The sequence below is a fragment of the Tinamus guttatus genome, unplaced genomic scaffold, assembly GCF_059628265.1.
Source record: "Tinamus guttatus ecotype Peru unplaced genomic scaffold, ASM5962826v1 Tinamus_guttatus_pri_ptg000291l, whole genome shotgun sequence".
Classification (NCBI taxonomy): Eukaryota; Metazoa; Chordata; class Aves; order Tinamiformes; family Tinamidae; genus Tinamus; species Tinamus guttatus.
The window spans coordinates 2,128,036-2,148,853 of NW_028288825.1; the positions used below are offsets into that span (position 1 = coordinate 2,128,036).

The following is a 20,818-nucleotide window of genomic DNA, read 5'->3' on the forward strand; positions in this document are numbered from 1 at the left end:
TATATATATATATTTGTATATATATATATGCACACATGGCGAAGAGCTGGTGTTGGACGTGGTGGTGACAGTCCTGTCTCCTGATGCTCCGCTGTCGCTCAAGCTGTAATTGCCAAAGACTTGGGGTTTCAGTGAACACAAATTCCCCATCCCGCTCCCTTCGGTGCGTTATAAATCCCTGTCCGTTCCCCATTAGGGTGGTTAATTGGCAGCAGGTGGGTGATGAGCGGCAGATCGGCCGTCTCCCTGGTTCATGCAAAGGAGAAGCTGGCGAAAAATGGGGATAAACTGTGAGCGGATGAAGGATTGGGAAGGGTGCGGATGGGGCGACGGGAGCAGCGCTTCCCAGCGGGATTTTGGGAGCAGTTCCCGAGCAAAGAGGTGCCATGGGGGGAGCGTTGCCAGCGCCCTGGCGTCTCCCAGCCGCGCGGGACAGCGCGTCGTTTCCAGCCGGATAAACCTCAAGGGTCACTGCAGGGAAAGCCTGACCCGGAGCGATCGTCCCCTTTCCCTTATGCTCCTCGTGCTTGGAGATGCTGAGGAAAAGCCATCCTTTCCCCAACAGCTTCTGGACATGGATAGGGCCAGGAGATGGTGCAAAACTCAATCAGAAGCGAGTGAGCCAAGTTCATTAGGGAATTGGTCACTCGCAAGTGTTAGCTGTGGCCTCATGCATTGAAATGGGTGGAAAAGGCGCTGTTAAAATGCAAAAATCCTGCTGAGGATCCCGTGGACATGGGCCCAGCCCTGGGGGGGGCCACGGGCAGAGATGGAGCAATATTCCATAAGGTGAATTTGGGCACTGCAGTGTCTTGGCCTGAATAGAGATATAGAAATAGAAGCCCACGGTGCTTGGAGGCTGCTGCGAATCTTCCCTGGCGTCGGGAGGGCTGGAATTGCCCCCGTGGGCCGCAGACCCGCAGGTCCGAGCGCAGCCGCCGCGCGTGGGGGCTCCGGCCTGTTTTCGGTGCCCGCAGGAGGGTTTCCAGCAGGATTTGTGCTCCAGGGGCTCCCGGGGCCTGGAAAATCGGCATCCTGCGTCTCACAGCCCTGTGTCCTTGCACTCAGCAGCGTCTGTTAAACGGCAGCCAGTGGGAGGCTGCACTTGGGGGGTCCCGTGCAGACTGGCAGCAGCTGTGATGTTATATATATATATGTGTGTGTGTGCGTATGTGTATATATAAATACATATATACATGTACAATCCAAATTCAGCCGCCTCCCCTGCCTGTTTTGGCTCTGGAGGTTCCGCTCGCCCGGGTTTGTGTCCGAGGGCGACTCTCCAGCAAGGGGGAAGCCCCGGGGGCTCCAGGACTGGACTCGCAGGAGGCGCCCGGGCGCTGTCGAGGGCACAAGGCTCCTCTGGAGCCCTGGGTGAAACAGGACGACCTGGGCTTTGCCGTTTGCGTCTCCGGAGGTGGCCGCAGGGCTGGGAAGGAGCAGGTGGCCGGCACCGGCACCACGTTTGATCTTCCCATGCAGGAACCAGCAGTCCTTGTCCGTCCTTTGCACAGCTTTAGTATTTAGTTGCTACTGGCAAATTCTAAAAATCTTTCTGCAGGCTGGAAGCTGCCACGAGAGGGCAGGAGCTGCTGCTGCTGCTTCTGGGTTTGGTGGAAAGGGCCGTGTGTCCAGGAGGGTTTGGCCCCCAAGGCTGTTCCCAGCCTTGTGCCCTGTCCCCAGGGCAGCTCCCGGTGCTGTCACGGGGCTCATCCAGGTGCTTCTTGATGCCAGGTGCTTCCTTGGCTCCGCTGGCGCCGGCGGAGCCAAGGAACATGTTTGTGTGATAGTAGATTTTATGTTTGTGCCTGTAAGTTTCAAGTATTTTGAACACAGATATTTATCCGGCTACTGTAGCTAACTGCTTCCCAAATACTTTAAAAAAGGAAACAAAATCCTGCACATCTGCTCTCAGCCAACAGGAAATACCTACAAATCTGGATTCGAGCGAGACTCAGTTAAGAGATTACAACAGTTGCCAAAACAACTGGGGCAGGAGCTTACTGGAAGCGTAAAACCAAGAGCAACATAATAGGAAAAAGCAAGAGACAAAACATCAGCTGTAATCACGTTTGGAAAAGTACTTGTAAATAGTGCAGAAGATGCTAATGCTCAGAGCAAAACTCCAATATTCATGTTATCTTTTAATAAATGCTCTTTACAAGAGCAAGCTCTGGTTATACTGTTGAGTCTGCAGTAATAATTAGACCAACTGGGGTGTTTTATTTGATCTACATCCTGAAAGCTGCACATTTCAACCTTGTGTATTGCTGCTCGGGCCCTTATTTTTGCAGTTTCAGTGTCGTGGCAGCTCCTTGCTAGGGTGGTATCATGTTAAGTCCTTCTCCCAGTCACCTCTGGGTATCTGCAGTCAAAACACACAAGATTACATGCCCACAGTTTTGTATCAAAGTGACTGATTAGTCATTTTTTTTTTGTGAGTATTTCCTTCTCTTTGTACCTGTAAGAAGAGCAGATCTTGTACAGTTTAAGACATCTATTCTGTCAGAAACTATAAATAAAGACCTTAGCAGCAGAAAGACAAAAACATAAATATTTAGACACCTGCTTTTATTCTGCCTAAAGGAGCAGTGATTTAGAAGAGGGTTCAGTGAAAGGCATGGTAGGACAGCAGAAGAGAAGAGGCTCAGCTTTGTCCCCTCTGTCACGCTGCAGCCACCTGAAAACAGCACCTTAGCTTGGGAGAGTTGGTCACACACCAGTAACAAACATTATTCAGCTCCCTCTCTAAGGTTCCTTCTGTAAGGTGTATTTTTAGCCAGTACTTGCACTTAAAATGTGATTTGTTTCCTCAGAAGTTAAAGGCTGCTGCAAGGATATCCATGCTCTCTGTAACTCCTCCATAATAAACTGTTCTCCTGTTCTTTCCCTTGGAGCTTTATTCTGAAAGAACTCTGGAAATGAAGAGTCATCATCTTGTCCGAAATGCAAAAGCTCAGGTTGCTTCACTGAAAAAACTGCAAGAATTTGTTTCTGCAGTGCATGAACTGTTTTAGTTAATTGCACAACCTCTGAAGGACTGTCTGGGATTACCCTGCAACGCGGCTGCTGCTTTTCCAGGGATGTTCATGGCCCAGAAAAGCACATTTGTGTTTCGCTGCACCCCTTCCACGATCCCTCGTCTTTGGAAGGGGGGAGCATTTCCATTTCTATGTGCTACCAGAAGAAAAACTTTAGTACACAGCACGGGGTTTGCAGTGATGTTTTCAGTGCAGGAAAAGGATTACGAAGATAGAGTTTCCTTTTTTTTTTTTTAATATAAAGAGTGTACAAAAGGCTGCTAGAAAAATCTTTTATATAAAAAAATGATATTTTTATATTAGTGTTTTTGTGTAACTTTAGACTCTTATCCAACCTAGCTATTTTTCAGCCTGTATATGCATACTGAAAGGAATACACTTAGGAAATTATTCCAAAGCCACCTGGACTTGTGCCCATGTCTCCCATGACGTTTCAGCTTTGTCACATATTTGTTTCCTTTTTCCAAAAACCTCCTGACTTGCCTATTTTCTGTGCGAGTCTTTGCACATCCTACTCCTGCATTTAATAATTATGAATCCCTTCCGTGACAGACACCAGAGAATGGTTCTCCATGTCACTTGGGGTGACCTCGTAGCCCAGCTTCGTCATGTCTTTGGTCACTACATTGAAGGAGATGGTCACAAAGCCTTGAGATCGCACTCTCGTCACTAGGAGAAAGAGAGGAGACAAATCCATCAGTAGCACTGGTTAAGAGAGGCTTGGGAATGGCTGCTGGATTCCTCAGGATATCTTGGCTGAGTCTGTCCTCAGTGGGAACAACCGATCCCTCTTTCCCAGAGCGGGAAGGGGTGGCTGGATGCGGCAGCTCCCCAGGACCCACCTTCTCTGCCCTCTCCCTGCGCCACCACTCGCGGGTCGGTGAATTCTGGACGCCTCCCCGTGAACCAGCTTGAAGAAGAAAACAGAAAACAAGTAAGTTATGGGATATACTCACTTGTGGCTAGTTTTGACATGCAAAATTAATAATTTGTATTTAAAAAAAAACACAGGGACTGCCAGCCTTTTTTAACATCACAGTTTTGAAGACTGATTAACTTTGTGGCTTCTCAGCTTTGACCAAGGACAAGTTTTATCTCTCCAAGGAAAAGAATGAAACTGGTTTTATATACGTTGTGTTAGATTCAAATTATTTCTGGGCTAGACAGAATCTGTCTATGGCAAAGCAGTTTCAGAAACAGTCTGATTCCACTCTCAGTTATCCAGAGGGACAGAGAGGCTTGGATACTTTGAAGTAATCAAAGATGTTTCACCTGTAAAACTCAAAAGTACCTGTTTATGATAAAAAATGTATATACATGTGCACAAATGAGTAGCTGGAGATACTATTTGTTTTTTTAAATCCTTCTCTGTGAGTAAGTCTAAATCTTTGGTTATTACCTTGTAAACCTCTGCAGCCTAGACGTAGACTCTGGAACAAACATCGGAAGGGTTCTTATATGCCTAAAACAAACATGAAAGGCAGAGAAATTAAGACATGAAGCACCCAGCACTGTGTAAACTTACCAGGAGACTTCTGTTTAATAAAGATGCCTGAATTTGGGCCGCAGGGTGTCCTCACCTGCCCGGCTCGATGGGCACGTGCACGGCCCCGTAGCCCCTCACCACGTCGTTCCCGAACACGTCGGGCCCGTAGACGCTCACGACGACCTGCGGCCCTGCGGGGGGGAGCGGCACCGTGAGCGGGACGGGCGCCGTGAGCGGGACGGGCGCCGCGCGCCGGCCCCGCCGCCCCGGCACTCACAGCCCCACGGGTTGGTGCTCTTGAAGGTGATGTCGAGGGGCAGGTTCCAGACGAGCGCGGCGGCGGCGTCGCTCCTGCAGGCGATCTGCGAGATGCCCTCCTCGAGGCCCTGCGGGACGGCGCGCGGGGGCCGCGCGGGATCGCGGCAGCGCTCAGGGTGGAAAAGACCCTCGAGATGGTCGAGTCCACCCACCCGCATCCCCCCACCTGCTACACCCTGTCCCTCAGCGCCTTGTTCCCTGAGCACTGCCCACGACGCTGGCTCCAGCACTTCCCCAGGCAGCCTGTTCCAGGGCTTCACCACTCTTTTTGTGGAGCGATTTTTCCTAATATCCACCCTGAACATCCCCCGGCACAAGTTGAGGGCCTTTCCCCTTGTCCCATCCGCCCTGTCCACCTGCGGCGGGACACGGAGCGCTCTTACCGCCGTAGGGACCCAGTCCTGGCCGTAGACGAAGCAGAACTTGCAGTAGAGCTCGTCGAAGCCGGGGAACTGAGGGAGAGGCCGCATTAGCGCGGCCAGGCCTGAGGCCGCGCTGCAGGGGCGGGGGTGCTTCGCCGAGCGCGGGCCGCGCTGCCTGAGCCCCGGCGGCTCCCGGTACCGGTCCCAGCTCGGGTCCCGGTCCCGGTCCCGGTTCCGGTCCCGGTTCCGGTCCCGGTCCCGGTCCCGGCCCGCTCACCTGCCCGCTCTCCACCTGCCCGCTCACCGACACCAGGAACACGTCGGGGCCGCCGCCGGCCGCCATGACGCAGCCCAGGCAGGAGCGCCGTCGCCCTGGCAACCGCGGACGGCGCCCCGGCGGGGACAAACCTCCTCGGCGGGCGGCGCTTCGCGGGACCGCCTCTCCCCCGCGCCCTCTCCCCCCCCAAATAAAAACACCCACCCCGAATCATCCATGATTTTCTAGATTTGGTTGCATTTTTTAATTTTTTTTTTTAAAATATCCACCTTTTTCACCTCTTTGCCAGCGAGGATTCGGTCCCGACGCGGCCGCTGGAGGCCGCTACGGGGCCGCGCAGGCCGCGGCGCGTTTGGCGGCGAAAAAGGGCCCTTTTCTGCTCATTATGGCTGTGGATTTTTGGACAACGCGGCCGCGAGGAGCAGGGAGGGGGCGGCCGAAATCCTGTCCCTGGGAATCACGGAGAAAATCGGGGAATGGAGGAGAAAAGCAGCCCCCGAGCGCCCGGCCGCACGGAGCTCAGGGGACGCTGTATTTTTTTTTTTTTTACTTTATTTGATTTTAATTTTATTTGATGCAGCCGCCAGAGGAGGTCTCAGCGGCTCCGGCCGCCCCTGCCTGCTCCCTGGCATAACCAGATCGTGCTTTTGATTTCCATTTCCATCCGCCTTGACCCAATTCGCCTTTTTAACATTTAAAAGTGGAAATCCTGAGCACGGAAGTTTCCTTTCCCCTTTCCTTTCCCCTTTCCATTTTTTTTTCCTTTTCCTTTTCCTTTCCCTTCTTCTTGGAGATCTCCAAGGGGAACAAAAACTCCCAGATCACTTTGCTTCCACAGGTGGTTTTAGGTCACCAATTCTAAAAACTCTGTGAGTTTCCATTAAAAACCAAACCAACCAAAGAAACCCACTATTTTTCCCCATAAAACCGGGTAAAAACCCATTGTTTTCCATAGCTCAGGCCTTAAATAATACTGGTGGCCCCATCGCATGTCCAGAGCATGGTACAGCCAAGGGAATAGGGCTTTTTCCCTCCAGCATAAGGAATTGGGGAAAAAAACCACCCAACGGTCTCTGCCAGGCTCCAAATCCCAGGGATAGGAACAGGAGCCCCTCACCCGGCCTCTGGGCGACGGGGAGCGGGGCAGGACCGGCAATGCGGTGGCACGGCAGAAGCGTTTGTTTTTAATCCCAAATATTTACAGTGCACACCTGCTAAATGGCCAGTGAAATACATTTTATGGTGTCATTAATCCGCAATAAAACTGCTGCATTTTGAGGCTGTTTGCACTGAGCTGCCAGCCTGACTCATCCCGCCCTGCTTTTTATTGCTGCAGTGAGGCTGCCGTGAGCTTCCCTGCCCTTCTCCTTAAGAGCCTTTCCTTTCTCTTCCTCTGCCCACCTGCCATTCCCATCAAAGGCCATGGAAATACATGGAAACGCCCGAGCTCAGCACGTGGTCCTGGAATTCCTGCTAAAAATCCAGCAGGTTGGGACCCCTTCCCCAGGCAGGGCACGGCGCTGCCAAGGACTGTGAAATGTCCAGGCTCCTGTGAAGAATTAATTTGTATTTGAACTCGTTTGTGAGACTTTTTTGTTGCTGTCAATGAGGAAGATCAATGAGTGCCTCAGTGTGAGCCAGGCAGCATCGTGGTCGTGTGGCCGGAGCCGGCTCCTCCCGGGGCCGCAGGGCTCCGTAAGGGAATAAGAGCAAGGGAAAGAGCCTGGGAAGCGGCCGCGGTTATTCCCGGCCCTCAGCGGGATGCAACAGCCAGACCCAAAGCGCTGCTGCAGGACAGACCCATGCGGGAGATTTCAGCCTGTGCACGAGGCTCTGTCGGGACAGAAATTCCTAATTATGACCCACACAAAGGCGCAGACACGGCCCCAGCCCTTAGAGTCCAGCCGTGTCCTTAAAGCCTAATGGGGAAGGTTTAAAGCATGAAATCGTTTGAATTATTCATCCTATGGAAGCTTGTACAAATATCAAATGCTTATTAGTATTCATGCAACCTGCGTGATCTCGCAATGATGACAGATTAAAGGTTGTGGCTAATTGCATCGGGAATGGATTCCGATTTGGTTTTTGTGCTTTTTTTTCCTCCCAAGGCTGACAGAGACGTTCAGATCGATACCATCTAAAATGCAGCCTTGAAAGAGAGCCCGGCTGAAGACACTTGGAGTCACTTTGTGGCGTTTCCTCTGCCCCATCCCCAACACGATGCGTTTTCATCTTCCTTTGAGCCCTGTTCCTCAAAGGCTCCTGCCGACGCTTCGCCGCGATCCAGCTGAAATGGAAGAGTCTGGCTGGCGACGGACACGGCATTAAAAATGCAAAGCAGACATCGATCCAATTAAATAATAATGACCTGCGTTTACCGCGTGATTTTCACTTCCGACCGTGGGCAACGTCGCCTTGCAGAGAGCCCCGAGTGCCGAACACCACCCCGAGTCGACCGGCCGGAGCATGAAACCCTCTCACGAGTCGCGGCCGGGTTTGGGCCCTGGGGCTGCCCGATGCTTCGGGCCGAGACCTCAACAGTGGCCCCAGGGAAGGGGTGGTCTCCGGTACCCCCGTTTTGGCAGGAATCTCCATGTGGATAAAGCAGTGGGCAGCGGGGACGGCAGCAGCGACCCTGGCCCTTCGCGTCCCTCTCTGCTGCCTGGCACAAGTGACACAGCTTGGAGCTGGCCAAGTCCTGCTGCTCTATCCCTGTTTCGGCTCCCAGAGGATGCAGGGATCAAAGGCAACGACGGGGAGTGTTTTTTTTTTTTTTTTTTTCTTTCCCATCCTCACATCTGTGTCCTCACGGATGGATCCTCCTCCCGCGGGAGCCGCGCGGGTCCCACAGCGTCTCAGCGGCCGCCTGCTCGTCCTGCCCTGCGGGTGACAAACCCCAGCGGTGGCCGGGGAGGACCCGGCTTTTCCTGGGGATCGGGGCTGTGAGTCCATTCCCACAGTGACGACCCGGCTGCGGTGCCAAGAGCCGGTTGTGCTGGGGGGGACGCTCATCCACAGCCTCATCTCTCCGGGAAGCAGCCGGGTTTGCATCCAACAAACCCGGAGCAGCTGGACGCCGCGCTCTGACTTCTTTCCTTCTTCCTTCCTTTCCTGCATCCGGTGAATCCCAGCCGTTTCCCAACACCGGAGCTGGAGCAGCTGAGGCATCGGCTACATCCCGGCCACCTCTCCTGCTCCCGGGAGGCGGCTGCGGCTGCTCCGAGGGCTCGTGGGTGCCGCGGCTCCATCGGGAACGCTGCCGCCGGGGGCTTCGGGCACCCACAAGGCGAAGGGGGTGACGCAGCCTCTGCAGCAGGGCCAGGACTGCAGCAAGGAGCAGGGCCGCACGTGCCCCAGGGCAGGAAGCAGCCCCGCACCGCGGAATTCGCCTCCCCTCTTTTCCAGGCCGTTGGTTAAATTGCAAGGGAAGGAGTTCGCCGGCGTGTCCCCAAAGTGCTATTAACCATCGCTGGCACGGTGCTTTCCTGCAATTCCTCGTGCTCCCACCGAGATGGAATAATTACTGCCAATAATCCTCGATAACTCAGCAAAGGAGCGCGGTGCGTGACCGGCCCCGGCCTGGCTACAGAACTCACCTGGGTGTCCCGGCTCCGGCCGCCCGCGCGGGGATGCCGAGGGCGCCCGGCGCCGCGGCAGAAAGTCAAGCCACGCTTCCAGTTTATACAGTTTAATACATGTGAAACAAGATACATTTCCTTTGGAGTAATGGATGCATAAATAACAGAAGATATACGTGAATGCATAAATATGAGGCGGCATGGAAGGAACCAAACAAAAAAAAAAACGATTAAAAAAAAAATTGTTGTTGCTGCTGTTCATGTCTTTTTGCTGCTGCTGCTGCCGCCCAGTGCGAGGGCCTGGCCGGAGAGCGGGGCAGAAGAAGGAAAGGAGGTTAAAAAGGACAAATAAACCCCCCTAAACAAAAAATATAACCCCCCAAAAGAGAGAAAGGAAACGAGAGGTGTCGAGAGGTGACGGGGATTCCCCTAGAGGCTGCTCGGCCTCCTCGGAGGCCGCGAGGAGGCAGTTCTGGCACCACCGGGTTCCAGCGGCACCAGGAGAACGAAGAGGAGGAGAGACCGTGAGCTCAGGCGCTCACTTGAGCATCACCTAAGACAGCGCTTCGTACCCTTGCATCGTGTAGCAATAATTTACTTTGAACTGCAGTAGACAAAATACATTTCTTAAATAATTTACTATTTATTTGTTTCGTCTTTTTTTTTAACCTCTCTGTAATTTTTTTTCCTTTTTTTAATTTTTTTTTTGTAACACAAGAAACCTTGTTTGTGCACGTTAGTTCAGATTATTGCAACATTTAACCTGAATTTCAGTTAAAAAAGGAAAAAAAAAAAAGAAAAAGAAGAAGAAAGACAGTTGTACAGACAAGAAGAATGAATAACTTATTATTGCACTGGCTACAATTCAGTAGTGATTTGGTTTTTCTTTTTTTCTTGTAGTTAGGACAACCTCTAAAGTACAAAAGAAAAACGAGAGACACCTAAAGCATCAGCTGCGAAAAGAAGCCGGCGGGATGATGGTGGAGGACGGGAGGGAAGGAGCGAGAGGAGAACGGAAAGCAAAGAGAAACATTTGGAAAATGAACGGCCGTAATAATTAGTCCACATAAAACCCAAGGAAACACCACCCAGTTGCGGAGTCACATGTAATGCAAAAACCAGCATAGTTTCTCTATAAAAATATGTGCATTATGAAGAGAGAGTTTTTTGTGGGTACATTTTTTTTTGTCTTTTTCCCGGTTTTGTATGTCACAAATACGTTATTTCTATGTATAGAATTGCTGCTGTACAGACAATGTCCAGCTCCCCCCGCCGGGGCTCTCCCGCGTGACGTGACGTCTCTAAAAGGCGCCTTTTCCAAAACTGAGCATGTTTAAAAAAATAAAACCAGAGGACAGCAAAAGCCCCAGGGGCTCCCCCGAGTCCCCACCACGTCGCACCCGAATCAATGTGATTGAGGCCGCGGAGGGGGAGGCAGGAACGGAGCGACCCCCGAACCGGCTCCCCCGTCCCGCTAGGAAAGAACCCGCTCCCCTGGCCCGGCCCCGCTCAGCCGTTCGTTTGGTTTCCTGCTTGTTTAGTCTTTTTTTTCCTTTTTTTTTTTGTGTGTTTTTCTTCTGTCTTTTTTTTGCAAACCTCCACAGCGCTTAAGAACTGCGAAAAAAGGGGGAAAAAGAGGGGAAAAAAAAAAAAGAAACAACAACAACAACAACAACAAACGGGAGCTGGGCCACGGAGCCGCTCGGTCCCTTCGGATTTTTCCAAGCCCCCGTTGGTGTCAAGCCCTTGGGACCCCCGTGTCCCCGGAGCTATACGGGCTCCTGCACGGTCTCCTCTGTGGCAACAGTCCCCGTGGCCAAGTCCTGCTTCCGAAGGGGGCTCCGGGCAGGGCCCGGCGGCTCTTTGCTGTTCTCAGGGGGGCTCCGGGGAGTTTTTAGGAGCTCGGGGGCCGAGTCCGCGGGGGCCGGGTCGGGGAGGCCGCTCGGGGCGGCGCCGTCCGCCGGCTCGAAGGAGAAGTTGGGGACGGTGAGGTGAGGCCCGCGGCGCTCCGCTTTGGAGGCCGCCTCGGCGGGCTGGCTCTCCGCGAGCTCCGGGGGCTCCCGGAAGGCCGAAGGGAGCTCGCAGGACGGGGTCCTTCGGCGCAGCATGCTGTTCTCGGAGGCTTTGGAGCGCGAGGCCGCCCCGCCGTCGTCCTCCATGGGAGGATCTATAGAAATGCAGGGCGGGCTCATCTTCTTCTTCCTCCGCGCGCCGTGGACGTACTCCGACTCCGGCGGCGCGTGGGCGGGCGAGCGCGGCTTCTCCTCCGCGCCGGAGGGGCAGATCTCGATGGAGTGTCGCCGCTGCTCGTCCGCCCAGCTCGGCTTAGCCAGGTAGCCCCTCGTGTCGGTGCTGTAGAACTTCCTCAAGTCCTTCTCCCGGCCGCCGCACGCGCTCGGCGCGCCGCAGTCCTCGAGCGGCGCCGGGGAGCCCAGGGGCGACGCGGAGCGGCTGCCGGCGCCCGCGCGCTCGGCCCAGTCCCTGGCGGCGCTGGTGATGTGACTCACCTCCTGGTCGGCCGCGTCGCAGGGCTCGCCGGGGCCGCCGTCGTCCGCGGCGCCGCCGCGTTGGCCCGGCGGGATTTGCCGCGCGGCGAGGCCGGCCGGGCGCGGAGGGGAGCCCGGCGCGGACGCGGGATGCAGCGGGCTGGGCGGGAAGGAGCCTGGGGATGGCTTGGCCGGTGGCGACGTCTCGCCGGGCTCTGCTTGCAGCTTGTCCTTGGTGTCCGGCGGCTGCGCGTCCACCGAGTCCCTCCTGACGGCCTCCTGGAAGGGGAGGAGAGATGGGGTGAGAGCCCGGGCGCCTCGCGCTGCCGGTGGGGAAACACGGCAGGAGAATGAGCCCACGGGCCTGACACGCACCCAGTCCACCGAACACAACCCGCCGCGCCAGCCACGTCCTCCCTGTCCCTCTGCATGGCCTGGTTCTTGCTCTAAATTGGCACCAAATCACGTGTGGATGCAACCAGTCTCTAGCAACGTGGTGCAAGGCCAGCACTGGGCTGCTCGGAGCACGGCAGAGCTCAACTGGCCGCCTTCTCCCCGCCCTTTGGCAGCTCTTTAATAAAACTGGACCCCCTCAAAGGTGGAAACGGGTAGAAAGGACCTTTCCCACATGTGTGACTTGCTGTCACTTAAGTGTATTAAACTTTATGGCACCAGAATCAGGAATATTTTGTTCTGAAGGAAGGGAAATCAGATCCTGGTGGTAGGAGGGGACTGGACGAGGAGGGAGGGAGCCGGGTGCCTGCAGAGAGGGCTGCCTCTGAATCATAGAATCAGAGAATCAGAGAATCATAGAATCACAGAATGCCTAAGGTTGGAAGGGACCTCTAGAGATCATCTAGTCCAACTCCTGCACACGCAGGGTCACCTAGAGCACGTGGCACAGGACTGCGTCCAAGCGGGTTTGAAGATCTCCAGAGAAGGAGACTCCACAACCTCTCTGGGCCTCTCTGCGGGGCCTTGGCCTCCTACCTGTCTGCAGAGCAGCTGCTTGAGAGCGGGGGAGCGAGGCACAACGTGCGGGGGAAGGATCTTCCAGCGGGGCCGGCCGTCGCGCGCGGGAGAACGAGCAGCCAGCGGGAAGGTCTCGCCCGGGACTCGCAGGGAGGAGCAGGTCCCCGCGGGCTGGGAGCGGATGGAGGTGATGGACCCTAGGGAAGGGAGAGAGCAGTCACCGCCGGCACCGTCACGGGCACCGGGACGTTGTGGGGTGGAACCGGCACCTGCAGACCCAGCACAAACACAAGAGGGGAAGGAAAAAGCATATCCAAGCCCACTGAAACCTCACACACCTCACCACAAGCCTTGGCCAGAACCCAGGTTCGAACCTCCCTTTCTCCTGCTTTAAGTGCTAGGCCATATCTTATAAACGGGGAGAAAGTTGCAGATAGATAAATTCTCCTCTGCAATTTGACTGCATTGCACGTGGCTCTGCCCTCCAGCAAAATGCCCCTTGAAGACCCCACGGACATAGGAGTGCCATCATTCCATCAGCGTCCATCATTCCATCAGCGTTCGTCATTCCATCATTCCATCAGTGTCCGCCATTCCACCATTCCATCAGTGTCCGTCATTCCATTTCAGATGATGGAATCTGCTCTTTTGCAGGTGCTATGATGTTCCGGGTGTTTGAGTGCCCACCTGGAGCACAGGGCAGCAAATGCAGGGCACGAGTTGGGTTTGCAGTTGGAACTTCTCTTGCAGCATTGCCTCTGGTTGGATTTGTGGCCCATTTGGAGAACGTGGACCAGGAGAAGCCTGGGCCTGCAGCCTCGTAGTCGGGATGCCTGGGTTCTCTTTGCAGTGATGCAAATGCAAAATTTGCAAAATGCAAAGGCAGCGGAAGCCGTGAGAAACCACCCGGCTTCCTCGGAGCCTCCTGAGCCCGAGGTCGAGCTCCAAGCCGGCGCGTCGTGAAGGCAGCGGGCACCCTGCCATGGCCCTCCTGGGGACACTCACGGCTTGGAAGCAGAGGACAGGGTCCCCGTTCAGCCAGGACACTTGCACTGCTGTGTCTAGAGCCAGTCCGAGCGTGATGTGAGCGTGATGTGAGCGGCAGCATCGAGTGCTCCCACGTGCCCCGAGCTCACGGATCATGCAGGAATCACCCTCTTCCCGGAGTCAATCCTTCCACCCCGGCCCCTTCGCGGTGCTGCTTTGCTGCAGCTCTGCTTTGTTTGAAACAGCTCGTGTGTTTTTTTTTCTCTTTTTGGCTGTAGGATTTATTGTGCTCATTAGCTTGAAACCCAACGTCTGTTTCTACATTCTACGTTAAAAACACAGCCATCCATCACTTCAAGAGATCTTGCCCAGAGGTCAGGGAACTTGAACCTGTGACAAAAGCCATCCATGCAGTTCGCAGTTGCATTTCAGAAAGAGACTTGTTGTAGGGAAGAGAGAAAATTTAGTGTTTAATCATTTTCCTTTAGGAGTTTTTCTCCAGAACACCACAGGAACAGCGAGGTTCCCACCTCCCACCTGCTCCACTTCTTACTATTTCATCTCTGGGCTCTCCAATAGCCAAGGTCCCAGTCGGAGTCTGTACCATCCATATACCAATCTGGGCTTTATGAAATGTGTTTTTATGATTCAGAAAAAAAAAGGCATAAAATTTGTCACAAACGTTGTCATGAAGTCAAAGCCCTACACTCTCCTCCCCGTCCTCAGTTGGAATTTCCCTCTGTTGGAAGCTTTCCCTCTAGCTCTCTCATATGAAACCAAGAAGCCCTCTAAACTGCACAGTCAGGAACATTGAAGGAAGCCAAATACCTCAGGATTTGTATATTTTCCTCTTGTTTTTCTAATAAATCAAAGAATTGTGTCTAAGACCAAAAGAATGGGTCTATCTCACAGTATTTTCATTGTGTAGATACCATAACATTGGGAGAAGACCAGATATCCTCAAGTGACACTGAAAAGTCCATGGAAGTAGAATTGCTAATTCTAGTCTCTGTACACGTTCAGATTTACTTTCACTGTAACCTGTGGGACGGTCACTTAAACCAGCATTTGCTCTGCTCAGGAGCTGCACAGCGCTGATCGGATGCACCTACCAGGCCACAAAAAAGGTACTTTCCCCATCATAGTCATTTCTCAAGTTTCCTTGGTGAAAAATTTGGTAAATAAGAGAAAATCCTTGGTCAGTTGTACCCACACCTGCCAGCATCACAGCAGTTTTATACTGGTATAAATCCTGATTTACACCCACTACAGAGATGAAAATCACCCTCGGTAGTACAGCCATGAAACTCAACCTCTGTTTTCTTTGCTTAGCGAAGAATTTGCAGGTGAAATAATAATAAATACTGAGCAGAGAACACTAACTGGTATCCAGAGAGTTTTAACAAATATAGAGTTTCTTCACCCGAGGAAACCAGGGCAGACCCTGCCAGCCCCACCAGGCTTTGCAAACCCACTACTCATCTCTCCATTTCACACAACATTGAATCAAAGGAAACCAGGCTGGTGAGTTCTTGGGAGCCACTCGAGAAGTACATGTGCTTTTAGGGAGGCAGATGTCTTCTTTCTTATCGATTTCTCCTTCAAATCAACTCACATAACAAAGCAAGGGAAAGGCATTTTTGAGGAAATGTATTTGGATGCGGCTGTGTATGCTCAAAGCCTCTGGGCAGCGTGTGATGCCCTGACTGCAGGTCCCTCCACAAGACTCATTATAGGGCCCTGGAGAGCAGCTTCTAATCCCAAAGAAACTCCTCCATCCGTGAGCTCAACGCACTGCACTGAAACGATGCTGCTCTGAGACAGGGCTGCTGAAGCAATTGCTGTGAAGGAGCTGTCAGGAAGTAACACCGACCCCAGAATTTACTCAGGATGGTTTTATTGATCTGCAGGCATGATGTCATGGTCGATCCCTTCAGAAGAAACGTGCAGGAATATCCTTCTGTTCAGCTAAGAGCTTGTTCTCGATGCCTCTCTCATTGCTCAGAAGCCCCAACTCACCCCAACCAAGCAACCAAACCACCAGCTTTTTTTTTTTTTTTTCCTTTCCCGAAGAAATGCAGTTATGTGATAAAAACACCACATTCCGCAGGGAACGGTACCTCTTTGGGTTTTGCAGGGATACGTTTCCATCTCCACCTCATGGAGGGGGAAAGGGGCTTTCGCTGGCATCACAGGGCGGAACATGTAGCTGTCGTTGGGCAAGGAATGCATCCGGGACACGGAGATCTTGCGGACTGTCAGCAGGTTCTGGGCGTCCTGCAAAGCGAGGAGAGAGGGAAATACGGGTCATTCAGCATCTTGGTGACAAATTTATGGCAATTTCCCTCTCGTCTGCTTTTTGCTTTAGACCTTGTGTTCCCCTTGGCATCTCACGGAGTCTGTAGCCCTGGTGACTGCAAGGGGAAATAGGTCTCCTTTGTAGCAGCTCAGTAAAGAGCTCAAGTTGTGGTCTGAGTAAAACAAGGCATCAACCACAGCGCTGACTCTTGGACAACGCAGAGAGAAAAAAAGGTCCTGGAAAAGGGACCCATCCTCTGCACACACAAGAAAGCCAGCAGTTTTCATGGTTATGTTCTGATTTTCTTGAGCGGCAGCGAACCCTCGTCCTCAGAGCCACACTGGAAAAGTTGGCCAAATGGCCCGTCTCAGCCACTGATGGTCCAAGTGTTTCTGAAAAATTCATGTATTATCCCCCCAGTACAAACATACACATGGGCAGACAGGTAAACACACACCCACATTAACCCCTCTACAAACACCAGGGCCCCTTTCCTTGAACACAGAGCATTTGGGGCACCACCAAGCCCAGGAGAAGGCAGCACACGATGGGGAAGCAGAGGGAAGGAGATGCTCCAGCACAGCAGCACACGTGTGGCTGGGGAGTTCCCACCAGAACAGTGAAGGAATTGGAATGTCTCTGTGTGCAACAGGGGCCCAGCTGGAAGTGGCCAGAAGGAGCACAGCTCATTATGGACCTCTCTGAAGTGCTGGTCCTCTCATTCGTTCTCCAAGGCCTTCTGCGAGGTCACCTCAATAAACAGCACAGGTCTCGCAGCACATTTATCCTGGGGACACATTTATCCGAAGGGATTCGAATGATGCTTTGCTGCTGGAGCAGCCGAGAGAGGAGGCACCGCAGCTTGGCCAAGCCCATGGAGGAGTGGGAGCCCTTGGAACAGAATCTGCGGCCTGGCGCCCTGCCCCAAGGTTTTAGTCCCAGACACGCTCCCCTCACAATTTACCAAGTTATCTAAAGAACAACGAATCGCCCTGGTTTTCCTTTAGCGTCAGCCTCCCAGTGACTGATTGAAAACATTTTCCCAGCTGCACGTCTTAAATTATATGTATTTTGCTTTGCTCCACCAGGCTGTTTTCCCTCTGTGCTAGCAAAATCTGGACCTGACATCTCTCACTGGATAGTTTGGAGGTCACCAAGGATCTGGTCAAATCTGTTTTTTCAGTGCCTTTCTGACTCACAAATTTCTCTCCTCAGCTCCCTGAAGAAAGACATCCTGAAACCAGTTACTTGAAGCTTTAACCCTGTTGAACTTGGCTGTGAAGACAGGGGGATCAGCAGCAGTTATTTACAGCTCGTTGGCATCAAGGGCTAACTGTGGACTTGCCCGGCACCCCTGCGGGTGCAACCCAGGCCTTTCATCTCCACGAGGTGCCAGCTGGCCTTGGGCCACCACCACTAACAAGCCATCAGCATCGCAACACCTGAGTCAAACACACAGGCAATTGTCAAAACCCTGCTGCCACGAAAAGGGAAAAAAGGCCTTAAAACCCTGCTGCCGTGAAGCCTTGCTCCCCTTTCTCTAACGGAGGAATCACAGTATTTTTCTATCAAAGCTTGATTCTTGTTTATAGGCTTTTAAAGTGGCTCTTTGCTGGCTGGCACAAATGAATGAAAATCTCCTCTTGACATAAGCAACTGTGATTTTTAAAGATTCCAGTTACTGAGACCTAGGCACTTGGGCAAATTCCTGCAGGTTTTAAAGGTGCTAGTAGAATGACTTTGAACCACGGAAATATGAAGCATGTGCAAGGAGCTTGTTGACTCACACCTGGCAGGCTGCACTCCGTATCCTGGAAGATTTGGGGACACTGGAGAACTCCTGCTTAGTAGGAAAAGCTTGTTGCATTGAGGAGCCTCATCCCGTGCCTAGGGAAATCAAGGCAGCTCCTCAAACACCACCAATGTCCAATCTGGACTGGCCTTTGGGGAACGCTGTGTGCTGGTGCCAACCCACATCAGCAGCAGATGTGAGGCAGGAGCATCCCAGGCACCTGGATGTCTCCAGATGTGCGAGGTGGGAATCTACTCACAGTGGGATGAGCAGAAAGGCAATAAATTGACTGCAGAAGGCCTTGTTGAGGGAGCTCAGAGGTCTCAGTCACGTGTCTTAAATCCATGAGCCAAGTTCCTGTGACTGGGAATCAATTATCTCTTGGGGCTTTGATTTTACTCTGGTGCTGAGTGAATGCAAGAAAAATGATCCTGCAAATACCTCAACAGGACACGACCCTTCCTGGGTGATTGAAGAGTCCGAGGTTACTCTGTAAGCAAAGGAGATTCGCAGGATATTCTGGAATGGGGAACGCTGTTACTCCTCAGAGGCTGGGAGCCAACAGCCTGCAAATGAGCTGTGGGGCTGGTTCCCTTAGGCTCCTCCTGGCCCTTCTTGTCCATCCTTGCCAGAGGCTGTGTCTCCAGCACTGCCTCCCATTGCCTCTGGGACGGACAAGGGAGAAGGTGACAAGGGCAGGAGATGAGAGGTCTCAGCCTGCACGTGCCAATGGCTCATACTTCTGTGTAGGCCAGCTCTGGTGGCTTCAGGGGTCACTTCTGTTGGTCCTCGCAGAGACAACAAGCTCCCTGCTCTGCCAGAAAAAAACCCAGGGACCTCTTGCAGTTGCATTCACGAAGTCCCAGTTATTCCTTGCCTTTGCAGGACGTCTTTCACCATGTTCTCCCTTTGAGGCTACCACAAAGTCCCTTGATATCCAGGTGGAGACACTAAAGGACACCTCGTGGAGCTAGGATGGAGTAGTCATATGGCTTCTTTGTGGATTATTCCTTCATGCGGCTCGCTCCCTTTCCTGCACAGGGATATTCACTTGGTCATCAAGAGCTGAACTGGAGCACGGAATTTGCTGGGAGAGCTTGCCAGATACTTGCCATTACATGTGCCTTGGATCATGATAGAAATCAGAAATAAATAGCGAAAAGGCCCAGCTCTAAAGCAGATTAACGCTGGGTAGCCACTCACGTTCTCTTTGATCACAGTAAATTGTTCTCCCTTGCAGCATGAGCATCTTCTAGACGAAGCTCTAAGTTGCCTCTAGCTCCTTCTTCCTGGCTCATTCACTGGCAATGCCAACTGATGGTGGCCACCTCCTTCAGCCTGGGGAAGAGGTCTCCAGGAGCCATGAAAAGTGAAGGAAGAGATGGAAAAGAAATGTCCACCAGCCTCTTCCAAAGGGTATCCAAAGATGAAGAGCAATGGCCAGCACCAGTGTGATGCCACGGTGCCTCTTCACATGGCAATGTGATGGCAGAACCCTAAGGGCCCTGTGGGGCAGCTGCTGCCCCATTCAACAGGTCCCTCCAGCTGCCCTGGGCTGACTGCAGAGAACGTCCTGCTCTGAGGGTCACATCAAGGTCTGCTCCCCTGGTGCTGGCCCAAGACCGACCCTGGTTTTGAAGGAAAAAGACTGGAAGGAAAGGACGTCAGTGCAGGAGATTGCCTGCTGCAAAGGTCACTTCTTTGGCAGCATGCAGGGGAGATGGCAGCTCCGTGTGACTCACCAGCCCTCCTTGGCGCATGGCTGAGGCTCAAAGCAGGTTCTTGTGCCCATCTGAGGACATGTGGAGCTGACTCGCCCAGGAGGGCAGTCCCTTATGTGATGTGAACGGGCACCGGGCCGTGGTGGAAACAGGAGGGACTGAGCTGGGGGCTTCCAACCCCTCCGATGGGCTGATCTGCCCGGAGCAGCTGCTGATCCAGAGCTCAGCCACTAGCAAAAGCCTCTCCCAAGGTTGTGCGTGGTGGGTAAACCAGGACCTGACTGTCATCTCAGAACTGCTTGGAGCCTGTGCCGTCTTGATTTACCTACATCTTTCTGCTTCCTGTACTATAAACAAGTTCTTATGGTCATGGTAGGAAACCCCAAACAGCCAGTGTTTCTACTGCAAATCAAGAGAAGACTCTGGGTGGACCTGCAGCTCTAGCTACACCATTTGAAAGCAAACAGCTTAAATATCACACTATACATTAAAGGCAAGGGGGTTTTTTTTGGCTAAAAAGAGTGTTTAATTTGTGTGCCACGTAAGGCCACTGGCAGAATTGTTCAGAACATGCTTTTTTGCTCAGCTCCTGGACACGCAAGGCGGTACGAAGGACAGGGGATGGAAATGACTGTTCTGGTAGAGAAACGACAGGTCTAGGACAGTCACACGCCACCTACACAGCACCGAAGCACAAGGCCACAGCGCGGAAGCCACGGCAGCAGCATTCACCTCAGCCTCGTGGCCTGGGCTTTGGTGGGAAGGTGCCAGGACGTGGTGAGACACAGAGCAGAAGGACGAGATTTCCATCACGGGAGTCTCTGCCCTCTCCAGCGTGTCTGAGTCTGGGATGGCTAAACACACATTCTCACAGCTCAGTGCCTCCTTCGGGTACAAAATTAGGGAGATAAAAAGCATCAGCAGCAGAGCAAGGCTGGGTCTTACGCTTCAACCATTGGGTTCATCCCTGCTTGTCCTCTGCACACAAAGTGACCAGCCCCGGGAATAGCTCAGGAATTCTCATGTGCTCAGGAGATCCTGGTGGATCAGGAAAGCTCACGGAGACTGAGCCTGTGCAGAAGGATGTGTCCTCTCTTCCCCCAAACAGAAAATCAAGCTGGCTGTTTGTGACACACTTTCTTGCAGAAATTTCTATTAGGAAGTACATTCAAATAGCGAATTCCCCACTGCCATGTAACTAAATTCCTTTTTACTTAACTTAATAGAGTCTGATGGATTTTACAAAAATCTAATTTAATGTAATTTAATCTCAAATCCCCCATTGATTTTGTGGTAGATTTATTTGTGATCACAGTCACAAAGCAATTCTCTATTCAGTCTTAATCATATGCTGCTGACATGAGATGAGACAATCACCTCACACCCTCCCTTCTGCCTGGCTTCTGCTGCCCTATTTTTCTGGAGGACTAACAGAGATGGGAGAGCAGCGGCTGAAAAGCAACCCAGGGACCTCCAGCTCCTTGCTGGGGAAGTCTGAC

General features: G+C 52.7%; 2 protein-coding genes across 2 annotated transcripts in view; both read right to left on the reverse strand.

Moving 5' to 3' along the window:
- Positions 1 to 3,549: 3,549 nt before the first annotated feature.
- B9D1 (B9 domain containing 1) lies at positions 3,550 to 5,604 on the reverse strand. Its single transcript, XM_088527836.1, has 7 exons — positions 5,485 to 5,604; positions 5,229 to 5,297; positions 4,805 to 4,913; positions 4,622 to 4,718; positions 4,441 to 4,503; positions 3,884 to 3,951; positions 3,550 to 3,710 (listed from the first exon to the last, which is right to left on the reverse strand). The coding sequence occupies exons 1-7, from the start codon at positions 5,548 to 5,550 to the stop codon at positions 3,565 to 3,567; spliced, it is 618 nt and encodes a 205-aa protein (XP_088383962.1). The 5' UTR covers positions 5,551 to 5,604; the 3' UTR covers positions 3,550 to 3,564.
- A 5,225-nt stretch (positions 5,605 to 10,829) lies between these two features.
- Positions 10,830 to 20,818, reverse strand: part of CACNA1H (calcium voltage-gated channel subunit alpha1 H) — a 109,011-nt gene continuing 99,022 nt past the window's right edge. Inside the window, exons 31-34 of the mRNA XM_088527799.1 lie at positions 20,052 to 20,204; positions 15,628 to 15,784; positions 12,539 to 12,717; positions 10,830 to 11,827 (exon numbers count right to left, since the gene is read on the reverse strand). Coding sequence (XP_088383925.1) covers positions 10,832 to 11,827; positions 12,539 to 12,717; positions 15,628 to 15,784; positions 20,052 to 20,204 — 1,485 coding nt within the window. The 3' untranslated portion in view covers positions 10,830 to 10,831. The remainder of the gene's footprint in view (positions 11,828 to 12,538; positions 12,718 to 15,627; positions 15,785 to 20,051; positions 20,205 to 20,818) is intronic.

Excerpts from the sequence above, each read along its gene's own strand:
- B9D1 (XM_088527836.1), bottom strand. The coding sequence starts at position 5,550 with ATGGCGGCCGGCGGCGGCCCCGACGTGTTCCTGGTGTCGGTGAGCGGG. Across the intron at positions 3,952-4,440 it reads AGGCTGCAGAGGTTTACAAG|CTGGTTCACGGGGAGGCGTC; the intron begins GTAATAACCAAA and ends TTCTTCTTCAAG. Across the intron at positions 3,711-3,883 it reads GCAGGGAGAGGGCAGAGAAG|TGACGAGAGTGCGATCTCAA; the intron begins GTGGGTCCTGGG and ends TCTTTCTCCTAG.